At 33.2% G+C, this 13,153-nt stretch overlaps 1 protein-coding gene across 3 annotated transcripts in view; it reads right to left on the reverse strand.

Moving 5' to 3' along the window:
* ADAMTS6 (ADAM metallopeptidase with thrombospondin type 1 motif 6) overlaps window positions 1-13,153 on the reverse strand; it is a 151,517-nt gene that overhangs the window by 52,894 nt on the left and 85,470 nt on the right. For all 3 annotated transcript variants that reach the window (XM_027732329.2, XM_027732332.2, XM_027732335.2), the window contains 2 exons: window positions 10,932-11,073; window positions 905-1,012 (listed from right to left, as the gene is read on the reverse strand). In XM_027732329.2, the coding sequence (XP_027588130.1) occupies window positions 905-1,012; window positions 10,932-11,073 (250 nt within the window). The remainder of the gene's footprint in view (window positions 1-904; window positions 1,013-10,931; window positions 11,074-13,153) is intronic.

Below are 13,153 nucleotides of genomic sequence, written 5' to 3' on the forward strand. Positions count from 1 at the left end.
TACATTATCTTGAAAAAGACATACAGAATTCTTTTTTTTCCCAAGTACAGGTCTTGTAAATTAATTAAGATATTTTTCTCCCCTCTTTAAGATGTGCATAGATTTTGCCTTGTAACTGAGAAAGTCTTCTAATATTCTTGTCTGGAACTACTGATACACAGAGATCATTTTAAAATCAAAATTCTCATCTTCAGACATATACCATAGTGCTAGACTTATCTACTGCAACGTCAACTTACTGTATTTTTCTGTTAGGTAGAAGAGTTCATCTGACTGTACATCAAAATCCTACAGAGGTAAACAGTTATGCAAGCATAACTGAAGACTAAAAGAATAGTTCAAAGTCAAAACAGAAAGGTCACTGGGAAATATAGGCTTTTAGAAAACCCTTTTATTGAGGCAACATTTTTTCTACACACTTGCATGATTCAGCTTATATCTGAAGGAATAAAGATTGTTTTACCTTCTAACAAAATGACAGAATTTAGACTCTAGATTTATGTTACACATTTTCAAAATCCATGGCAGACCTAAAGCTGTAACAGGCTTTTATGAAAGAGTGGTGTAAAATATAATAAAGAATAAACTAAAAGGGTTTCTACAAAAAAAATACTCAAAAAAATACACAGAGAATGTAACAGATTTTGGTTGGGGTTTTTTTGTTGTTGTTCAAGGCTGCAGAGTTTTATAGCAAGGACAAATGTTTTATTAAAATACACATATAAAATAATTGTGAAATAATTCTGTAGGACACTTCCATGAGGATGAATGTGTATTCTGAAATAGCAACTCTTTTTTTCAAACTGTTATAGTTGCTGTAAAATACTCTAATTTTCTAGTTCTTTCTTCTTGTAGTCTTTGAGTAATAAACTGTTTCTACAAACAGTAAATCATTTCTACTCACCCCCTTTTCAATGCTCCCTGTTTGGCAAAGAGTACCTTCAGCTGCTGGAATGCTGTTGGTAACACAGCGGTTACTTTTGCTGAGGCACCAGAGCTCTCTACACACTTCCTAGGAAAGAAGGCAGAAGCAAGTTGGTCAGAATAAAACTATAATATTTCTATCAGTCCTTATGCACACATGTATACACAAATCTTTTTTTAATAGAGACTATTAAGAAGTGGGCTGCAGAAAGAAAGCTATAGATGGCAATGAAATATTCTGTAATTTTGAAGCTACTATATTTTGCCTAAGAATATTCTGTCAAAAAAAAAAAAAAGGATCTGGAAGCATCAAATTGTAGACAAGAATGTGTTACTTACACCTGCCACGCAAGCAATGTTTTAAAACTACATTTTTATTGATTTGTCCTAACACTGGGCTTAGTATATTTTAGTGTTGCTATGGAAGTAGTCTTCAGATGTGCTGCAGTGTCTCCATTACTGTCATTGTCTGACTCAAAATTACCTTCTAAAATGGTTATTATTAATTTTGAAAAATGAAAAAGCAACAATTATTTTTGACTCCTTTAGGTAAAAACAAAGTTTTTGAGCTAAGACTACCTGCACACCTCTTCTGCAACACTTGCTAAAGCAGTGCATGTGTAGTTAGAACTTATTGAGCTATATACCAAAATACTTCCTTTAGGTTTTTAAAATTTGCAGCTGTTTTTTTATAAATTTTTTAGCTTACCCTATTTTCCTATATTGTCAGTGTTAAACAAACGGAAGTTTACAAATTGTCTTTTTTTCCTACCTTATTTTCTCATTTGGTTTTGCCTATTTATTAATTTAAATTAAGCCAGTTCTGTTGACATTGGAGATTCATTGTTAAAACTGGCTGGGAGTTGAAATTCATAATGTGGGTATGATCCAAAGTTGCCTGAACACTGGAAATCTTCACGGTTGCTTCAGTTGCCCTTGAATTCGGCTGTGTATGCACAACAGAATCAGGAGTGGTTTGCTTTTGTGGCAAATTACTGACATGATAATCTTTGTTGTATTACTTTGGGATCTGTGTAAGAATTCAGAACTTGCTTATACATTTTTCTATTTTTAAGTATTTTTTAAAATTTGGAATAGAATCATATAATTAAAATGACCTTATGGTAGTCATTAGTGTTTCATTTTATTTAACAGCTGCTTGAAATCATATCCTACAAAAAATCCTTGCATAGATTCTATGGCTGAACCTTGAAACAAAGAGAAAAAGGAAAAGACAGCATGAATAAAGTAAAGTTATTATCCATTCCCTCCAAGTTCATTGTTTCTCTGAGGTAATGAATGAGTATCTGGTACCTAGACTATCTTTTTTATACACATCAACAGGAATAACTACTGTGTTTTAGCCAAAGATTAATGTTTCTTGCATTGTACTGCATATACAAATTAAATTATTTATACATTACTCACTAGGAGCTGCACCAACAGTTCAACAGTAGAATCTTTTCTTGAAAATGCAACATTCTTTCCCAAGTTTAAAATCAGCTGGTGACATGATTGGCAAAAGCAAAGTATTTTTTTTAAAATCCATTAAAAAAATAACATATAAGAATGGTCTGAAATCATAAGGAATAAGTAGTGATGATTTCTGGATTTCCATCCAATTTTCGACAATTAAGCTTAAGTTAGTTCATCCTGTTTAGTGTATAGCTCTATAAAAACAACCAAATTCTTAAGCCTCTTTTTAGGAGAAATACTGCCACTTGTAAAAGCATACCTGCACTCAATGCCGAACTTTCCAAATTAGTTTTTTTCACTGAAGAAATGCTAACATTTCTTAACTTAAATCTCTGAAAAAAATCACCATTTTATGGTCACTCAGCTGATAAATTTTTTGGATTAAGATACACACAAATAAACACATTATTTAAAATAAAACAAGCAGGAAATAACAAAAGATACACCACAAAGACTCTTGAAAAATATAACTACGTTACAAATTTCACAGCGACTAAGGTGCTAAAATTCAACACTAAATCAATTTCACATCTAAATCAACATGAATTCAAACTTCAATACAGCATGGATTTCAAAGTGAAAACCTAAGATGGGTTCCTTAGACACAGTATGAGGTGTTCCTGTCATAATCCTACCTTATTTACTTTAATCTGTAATTTACTTTCTCATTTTGTTGAGCAAAATTAGTGTAATTTACTTGTTCATGCTTCATGTGCGGTTTACATTGTCACACTAATTAGAAGTGTTAGACTGTGACAATTCTACTTGTGACCTATTTATTTCAGCTCTGATCAAGTTCAAATGTCTAAATTAACAGCTGCTCTGACTTTGTGAAGTTTGGTTCAAAGTTCTGAAAAAAACAAAAATTCAGAAATAAGAAACAAAGATTTCAACCACTCCAATATAGACAAAAGCAAAATATCAGATCTGGATAACAGTTTGGAGTTTTAAAACATCTACATTTCAAGATTATTTAAATCCAGAATTCTGTTTTTTGCTCCAGAGTTTATGTGTAAAATTCCACTTCTGATATGCCTACATAAGTATACCATCTATGTATTATCATATAATTGGAAGTAAAATTTAAAATAAGTCTTTCATTGCCAGCCTAACATATCCACAAATGAGAGTATTTAACAATTTCCTTTCAATAGGACTCTTTCTGTATATTCAGGCTTCTCTGGGGCATTAGACTCCTCTAAATTCACTGAACTAATACCACTCAGACATTTTAATTCCAAACAAATAATCATCTGTACAGTGTGAATTAATGGATACAGCACTCCAAAACTATTTTATTCATTCATCTGTTTGCAGGATGATTCCAAGCACATCAACTCATCTCCCTGCCTCATAAAAAGAGAAAAATACTTATTTCTAAATTGCTTGGAAAAGCAGTATATCAAAACTAGCCGTTATTACTGACATAGTCTGATAGTCCTTATTCAGACTTTAATTTCAGTAGGAGTTTGCCTCAATAAATCCCTAAAGACAAAATGATGGTAGTCTAAAATTACTATGGGCTTTAAAACACTATTACTATTTGAGCAAAAAACCTCTACTTAAATCAGAAAGGAGTTCTGTTTGAGACAGATATACAATATCCCAAAATCAAGAGAATACTTCCTCATGGAAAACTATGCAAAACATCAAAGATTTACAAAAATAACACGATGCATTGATTTGTAAAAGTAATTTATATTAAACCCAAGAAATTAAAGGGGTTTTGTAACTTCTTTTAAATATAGCCAAACTTATTTAAATGATGATATTTTCCCCTGCTGTACTGCATTTAAAAGAAGTAGAATCTGAAATATATTCTCCATCACCCTATACACGAAATGAAAAATAACATTAACAGTCATTTGAAAACAAACAAGATACCTAAAAAGAAGTGAAAAATCCATCTGTGCTGTTACTGCATTAAATGAACATGGAATTATACCAGGTCCTGCTATGGCTATGTCTTCCTTATTTTCAGCTGACTTTCAAAAGTTAAACAAAGAAGTTCTGACTAAGGTTCATAAAGGTTTCTGTTCTCCAGTTGAACCCTACAAATCCTATACCTGGTACTACACTAGTTTCTTAGTTATTGATCTGAGGCATTTTCTTTACTACCACCGTTATCTGTAACCTCTCTAATCAATTGTTTTTCATAAGCTAGCCTTAAAAACATATGACAAACTGCCCTGGAAAGGTCAGACCCAAAATCACTAATAGAAAGTATACTGCTTTTTTTCACACGCTCACACACGTATGCATGCACTCACCCACCCACCAACATCAGATGACCCTTCTAAGGTAACCTTTTCTTCACTGGAGTACACAGGATGAAGCTAACATATCTTTTGTCAACGTTATATTTGTTCAAATAATTTAATGGCTAAGAGAAAGAAGTATAAACTGAAAATTAATCAATGACCTCAAAGTCAGTCTCCGAATGTGTGGATTTAGTAACTACTAATTTGTAAAGCAAACAAGGGAAAGTTTTAAAAATCCAGGAAACATAAACTGAAGCTGAGGCCTTTCACAAGATCAAGACAAGATAGATGACAACCTGTAACGGTGTATCTTAGGGCTCCATGACTTCAGTTTGGAATTCGGATGCTTGTATTTGCAGTAAATTAAACAAAGCTGAAACCATCTAGAGAAAAAAACACAGCAAATCAAATTACCTTCTTTTTGCCTAAGTGTTATAAATGATGGAGCCTCTTTCTGTTGCGTCATGCAGAGTTACATATAGGCATTTCAAATTATGTAACATCTAAGCATCCCAGATCATAATCATCCTAATTGGTTACAATACAGCACAATGACAACTCAGTAATATGAGCAAAGATCAAATTGCTGTGCTGTTCTTAATGTTTTCAACACTTGAAAACCTCCAACAAAAGTTAGCAGTTTGGCCCATAATATTTAAAAAAATAAGATGGGAAATACATTCACAATGCATATTAAACTACAATAATTTGGGAGGTTTACCTTTTGTTCATAAAATTTTAAAATCTTAATTAGGTTTGTATGTTACTTCAGCATGTTTAATCCATAATATGCTGCACCTCTTGATGAGCAATTGTTAAAATAGAGCATAAAAATCATCAGTCTGAATTGTAACTTACAATTCAGACCTGAAGAGCATCGACATAGAGTATTTTCAGCCTCATTGCTGAAATACTGCTGACAACATGACGAAAACTAGAAGACACTAATTACAGGTGAACTCCAGAAGGTTCAAGTTTTTGTTCAGATAAGCACCCAAAAGTTACCATTTTAGTGCTCTACTACCAAATGCTCATTAAGTGGTGCAGCATGTTATGAATCACAACATGCTGAAAGAATGTGAAATAGAATCCAAATCTTAAATCTTACCTTTATATTATGTTACCAACATTCTTTCCTAAATATTGGGTGCTTATCTGAACCTTACAGAAACTACAGGAGGCCCACAAGGTTAATCACCTCCAAGTACCATGTTCCCTTTCAAACTCATGCAACCTATCCATCTTTATTCAAACAGCACTCCACTATCTGGAATCTCATTATTGCTTCTACTATCATCTAATACAGTCCTCCTGCTTTGATCACCAGCTTCTCCTTTCATCTTTTTAACAGCTTTCATAAGATGCAGGCACAGAGGTGTTAACATCTGTGTCTCTTTGTGAAAGAGAGAGAAAGAGAAAAACAAAGACAGAGAGGAGGAGAAAAAGAAGGGAGTTTATAGACAAGATAGTCCCTAAGAAAGAAAAAAGAGGACTACAGGAATTTATTAAAAAAAAGAATGTAAAACTACTTTAGGATTCAGACAGAGAAAAACTTCTGGGTTTTCCCTTGGCTATTCACATTATAATCTTAGAAAAAAGAGGGAACAAAATTCAGTTAATTACAATACAATCCTCTGAGTCCTTATGTAAGAAAAACTCAACATTTTAATCATTTGTAACACCAAAGGCCCGCACAGTAATGATGAGAGGTTTTTCAATTGACCAGCCAGACTTCACAAAATAAAAAAAAAAGGAAAGGTTGATTAAAATGACAGAGTATAATACCAGGTTCTTCAGTTCTTTGCTTCGTCTACATGTACTTTTAATACCAGTTTGTAAGTCATGCAATATAAATCCATGCAATCAAACTACTTATGCTTGGCTAACACCAAGTATAAACAACATAGCGATGGTATGATATATGAAGTTGGGGTAAAAAAAAAAGGCACTTTATGGTGAGTTACTAAGTATTATGTACAAATTCAACTGAATGGAAGCTTCTAGCCATAGTATCAACTGGTGATGGAACAAAAGGAAACTGGTAGCTCTGGTTCAAAGATACACCAATGGTTTCTCTGCCTCTCCTTGTGAAAAAAAACCCAGCTTCCAGAATATGCTTCTACCTTCCTATAAAACCCCCGCATCAAGTTTAATACCTCTCTTTATTTAACTGGAGTAAACCACACCAATATTTAACTAAAAAAGTGACAGTTTGATTCATGAATATTAAAATTTTTATCACCCGATTACAAGGGTCAATTGCAATTTAGACTATTTTGCCCTAGTAGAAATATTGTAGAACCATTGTGTATAGTAATGTGTTTGCTCTCCTGGATTTGAAAGTCAGCTGACCAACACTGGTGGAAAAGCATAAAATGCAAAAGAATAGACCAAATAATTGTAAGCTACTATCTCTGAAACTGGTTACTAGCAGCCAGCAGCTTCACAGATTGTAAAATGCAACACAGCAATATCAACCACATACATAAAGTATTAACTGCTTTTAAAATGTTTGAGGTTTTAGCTTCAGTCCTAAGAATACAGGGACCAGCTCTAAAGCAAAGCATTATTCTGAACCACAAAATCAGTAAGTTACAGTCACGCATATTCCAGTTATTATTTAAACTCAAAAGCAGACAAACTAAAAGTCAAGATTGGAATTCTTTCCTCAGTTAACCCAGAGACAGCCAGCAGCCAACTGTTACTAGGCAGATACTCAAAGGAAAAGGAGGCAAAAAGACAATTATAAAGTTCTTACAATCAAAAAACAAAAGGATTGAAAAAGGTTCTGAACTACCAGAGTAACTGACATACAAATAGAGCAAAGAACTGAAACACACTTGACAATCAGCAGAAGAAAATCCACACTGCATCATCCTAGAAGATGTAGCATATCCCATAGCTACATAACAGGAATTAGCACTGTTTCTAACAACCTCAAAACTTCCACTGCAGTGATCCCAAACAGATACCTGAAAGCATACATTGCTTTTAGGAAAAAGATATGCGTCAGTATGATATGGTGAAATTTCCACCATTACTATTTGGCTCACTGTAAGTTGTAAATTCAACGGTCTCCTGAATCTGAAAATATATCCTAAAAATGAAATATTTTAAATAGCTTGAGACGTTGCCTTTCACTTTCTTTATTCAAAGTATCTATTTCTTCACCCAAATTCTGTAAAATTGTCTCTGGTGGAAAGTATAGTATAAAGAACAATGCACATGTAACATTAGAAAGATCGTTGTCTACTTGCTACTGTGTAGCTTCATTTTTTCAGCTCGAATATCCAAAGCATCACTTTGAATTAGTGTCTGATAATGTGCTAAACAACACAGAAATATTTGACCAATGGTCACTATGCTTTTGTTAGGAAAGTTCTGTTAGTATGTGACTAAACAGTCTAATTAGACCTAGTCCTTAAAATAGCATCAGACCAACCATGAAGAAGCTCCTTTTAATGCCAAATTGTCTCTTTGTCAGTAAACAAACACACAGAAAAGCAGAAACTTGAAGTCCATTTAGTAATTGAGTTCTGATGCTTTAACTGGTCAAACGCCTCTCCACGCAGTTAACTTCAATTTCCTAAGTAAGAACAGGTTCAACTTTAGTTGTGCAAAAGTCATTGCAGAACTAGGATATGATCTATGATCAAAAGCAACAAACAGTTAAACTAAACATCCACAGGGAATGGATGAGGAAATACGGGAGAAAAGGCAAGGAACATAAATTAATATTAAAGCTAGATGGTTGAAAGAGGTAATTTTTCTGAAGGTTAGTAAGATTGTGGCAGTATTCCTAAAAAAAAAGAATGTGGAGATTTTCCAAGTAACATTAAAAACACCAATTATATGAACATGTACATCACAGCCCAAAGGAGACTTGTAAATTTTTTGCCTTTGAGAGCTCAACTGTTTCTTTTGTCATGTCTTGCCATCACAAATCAGTAAAGGTCATAAACGAGAGGAAAAAGCAAGCAATTTTCTCTCTGATTTCACTCTGATTTAGAATTTATTTCCTTCTGGGTCACTATATTCCATGTTGGAAAACCTGTCCTACCAGACACTTCAAAAAAAAAAGAGCTATAAGAAGTGCTAGAAAGGAGTTAGCATACAAACTACGTTCAATGTTGAATAGTAATTTTTCACTATGTTTTTCCATCCATAGTTGCACATGTCTGCTTGAAAAAGATCAGTGAATTATTAATGGCATCTCCATGTGAGTAGTACATTGAAAAGAAATATCCAAAGCACTGATTGTTTACTTTTGATAATAAAAGAGTTCACAAGAGTATTCAATGTAGTTTGTCCTGGTATTTAGATCTAGTTCCATTACTCAGTCCTAAAACCCTTTCATATATGAATAAGTCTTTCTTAAGTAGATATTTTTCATCTGCACTACAATCTTCCTTTTTCCCCCCCTTCATAATTATCACTTCAAATCTGTATGATAATAATCATCATGGTCACATATTCAGAGCATTATGGCCATGGTGAATAATATTTTTAAATGTAGGTACTATTTTATATGCATATTATTTCTAAAGAGTGGATATTACTAGACTTCCACAACAACTTATTCATTAATATATGCAGTCTGAATACTATTATAAAAATAGAGTGGGTTTCTTTCCAAGACACTTAGAAGTTACGCTCACATTTGATAGCACGCTCATGGAACACAATACCCTGTATCAATTCAGAGCACTGGTAATGAAGACATAACTTCATTTAACCATTGCCTCAATTAAGGGTTGTCCTCTTTTCTGTAACTCTAAGGGAATTCCAAAAAAAGGCCTTTAAAAAAAAAAGGCAAGCAGAAGGCAGAAAGCCAAGATTACCTACACATCTTCATTACTTCCGATTATTTGTGGTTTAGGAACTGGTTTAAGAATGTGTACTGTGCAGCATGATCATCACAACAATGGTTGCACAGTTCACTGGTGTTTAAAGAAACCCACATGTATGTGGAAAAGTCAGGTTTTGCACATTATGAACTTTCCAGTTTAATTTAAAATACAATACATCTCCAAAGGCTGGGCTATAAATCATGGATTAAATACCTGCAGACTTCCTTAGTGTGCAAATAAAAGAGTGAGTATGGTGAAAATTTGTAAGAAAAAAGAAAATTTTTAAGGAGGTATTACTTAGATGAAGGGACAGGAAATAGGGCCATTAAAAAACAGTGATGGGAAGTGAAAACTTACACAGGAACAATAAAGGCCAAAAGAGGCTTGATGAGGAATCAGGAGTAGAAGACCCAGTGAGCTAGTCAGCCAGCTACATAGCTTTTAAATCCTTTCCACAATGCCATCTGCCAAAGAGGTATCCCAGGAATAATACTGTATTTATCACCCCAAAGATATTACAAACAGAATTTCTTTGTATTATTACATTCTTTTATTTGAATAATCTAAAAATCAAAAATTATTAAAACTATTTAATTTTAAACCACAAGATATATTCTCAAGGATGTCAGTCTCAGCTAACTATTTGATAACAATCACAGCAGAATGCATCCTTTAACTACATACTTTGGGCTGTAAGATTTTGAGTAAGTATTTATAACATATGACCTACATGTGCAGGTTTTTATTTCTACTGTAAATTTATTTACCTTAACTATTTCACAGTGGTACTTGAAGATAAATCTTTGCTAGTACTTTGCTATTCAGTATTATATTCAGCTATCTAGCTTCATGTTCCTCTGTTCCCATAATCATAATTCATCTTTCCAAAAACATATCTGAATAATGTGAGAAACAATAAACTCAGTGTCACGGAAAAAAAGGAACAAAACAACCACCAAATAAGAAAATAAAATCAGATCTGACCAATTAATACAAGTATAAAAGTAACTTCAAAATGTAGCTTTATATTGAAAGGTCAAAGCCAACACAACAGATTTCATGTTTCAAGCTTAATACAACAGGAATCTGATCTCAATTAACTGAAATCAGGGAAAATTCTCTATTACACTTTACAAGGAGCAGGATTGTGTGTGCTGGGCTCTTTTTTTCCCCTATAATTAAAGAACGCCTTTCCCAGCTCATTGTTACCCACACATTTTAGTGTACAGTATACAAAAATGACTCAAGCAAAAGATGCAGCATAAGGATTAAAATGAACCCTTTGCTCATGAATAATGGCACCAGACATGCTACTTGGAAATCTGCAACCCCCACTACAACTAACTAAAGATTTATGTTATAAAGGAATATATACAAATTACTAAGAAAAACACTGAGCATAAGGATTAAGACTTCTTACCCCATATTTACATTGGCGAGATGTTGCTCCATACTGGAAGCGACACTGTTCATCAGCATCATACACCTGACCTGGGGCCACAGCTGGATAAAGAAAGTCACGCTTGGGAGGCTCATTATCAAGGCAAGTACCACGGCCCGAACTGTTCAACATAAAGGACCAAATCAATTAGGAATTCTACTGACTGTAAATCACAGTAATGATATTATGTATCTAGTTCTTACTTTTAACAGCACTGGGTGTGAAACAAGTAGGATTACAATAAACAAACAGTAAGATGATACACCCATAGTAACAAGAGAAAATATTTAGAAGTAATTAAGAAATTAATTTTTCATCATTATTATTAACAAAATTGCTTCTTTTAGATTATGAAATAATTTCATCAATTATACTTTTTAAAAATGTGATAATTTCTGAGCCACACAAGACTGATTTTCATTTTGGTTTAGGATTCCTATTTGTTTTCACTGAAGAACAACTACATGTGGTCATAGAATGAAAAATAAACAAATTAGGCAAACCCAAGAAATTCAGTTTACAATTAATAGTAATCCTCCTGATCCTTCAAACAGCTAAGCCCAATTTTATAGATATGAGCAGCTCAATTAGATAATGTAAAACTAAAACACATTTGAGTTTCAACATGACAAAATATTTATAGGATTAGGACCTCAACATGCAAGTTCTTCTTCCATTTGAGTGACGAAAATGGTTACAGTGGTAAATATTCTGCAGGATCTTCAAATTTGCTTATACTAGGGTGAGTGAAAAAATTTCTATGAATCCAAGATCTTTTCTACTGTATTAATAATATTTTGTCTTTAAAAATTTATGTTAGAACCAAGACAATCATCTTTGAAAACTTCAGTATTTTCTTCTTTTATATTTTGTTCAGTGGACGACTTTTTTGTCCAAAATATGCCCATATTCAACCACGAAATTTTACTGTAGTGGAATAAATAACAGAGAAAGCCAAATGCAGATGGAGTTGTTTAGAAAACTTTGTATTTTACTAAACATAATTATTCAGTTTTATTTGGTCAGTGTGCATAAAAGAGGACAGATGCTTTTTTACTTTCATTTCACTTGTGAATAAGTGAGGATTGTCAAAGAATTCTTATGCCAACACTTAAAATATTTTTCCGACATTCCTACCAATTTTGCCAGCACTTATGTTCTGTTTTTTCCCAAATCTTTTCCATGCACCTTGCCAAAGGAACATAATTTCAGAAGTGAACGTTCTACACTGCTTTTTTTGAGATTTCCAATTTTCTATAGTTTTCATCTGCAGATAAAAACAGAGCACAAAAAGCCTCTCGTAACCACACATTTTATGTTCTCATTTTAACCCTACTTTATTTAAGTCTTTGAAATACTACAAAAGATCCTTTGGAAAAACAAAGAAACAAACAACTGCCAACCATTTCAGAAGGCAGCAAGTAGTAACTATCGCAAGAACCAGGTAAATACTGAAAAAATACAGTATTTGGTGACTAATTCCAAGGAATTCAGTGTGATTTACCTGCACACACATATCCTGTCAGCTAAAATCTACCTTCAAAACTTCCCTGAATCTGTGTGGTTCTGGCATTAAAAAAATAATGTATTTTCCCCTTTATTCCAGGTAATTACTGCAAGTAGATATATATATTCTAATAGCAGAAGTTGGGAAAACATCCTTCATTCTTTTGAAATATTTCAGTGTTGTGTTTTGTGTGTATGAGGAGTACATGTTAGTAATTCCAGTGTGAAAATAACTCAAATACAATCTGATTTTTCTGTAATGTCTGGAATAAACTGCAGACAGAATCTTTGCTTAAACAAGCAGTGAGAAGTTTGGGATTTGGCATCAGCTTGAGCTAGTATTGCCGTATTATGGGAACATTTCCATAGATTTCCAATAGTACCGAGTTTAAAAGACCACTGCAAAGTGATTGAAGTCTATACCCACTCCAAAAGACATGTAATTGCAGAAATGTAAGTCAAAAATCCTTGTACTAAATACAAAAATACAACTCTTCTGCTCTAATAACAGGATTCTCACCATAATTAAATATTGTTGTAGTAGTAAAAAAGTGAGAAAATGAATACTGAGAAGCCATTCGCTTTTTAGCTACTAGACTGAAAATCTTTCTTGCTTTCCTTCTGTTTCAGTTCTATGATTTATCCCAAGTAGTTGAACAAAACTGATCTCTGATACTGTATTGTGTGAACTGAAG

The sequence above is a fragment of the Pipra filicauda genome, unplaced genomic scaffold (genome assembly GCF_003945595.2).
Source record: "Pipra filicauda isolate LSUMZ 115617 unplaced genomic scaffold, ASM394559v2 scaffold34_size3990699_pilon, whole genome shotgun sequence".
NCBI classification, from domain to species: domain Eukaryota; kingdom Metazoa; phylum Chordata; class Aves; order Passeriformes; family Pipridae; genus Pipra; species Pipra filicauda.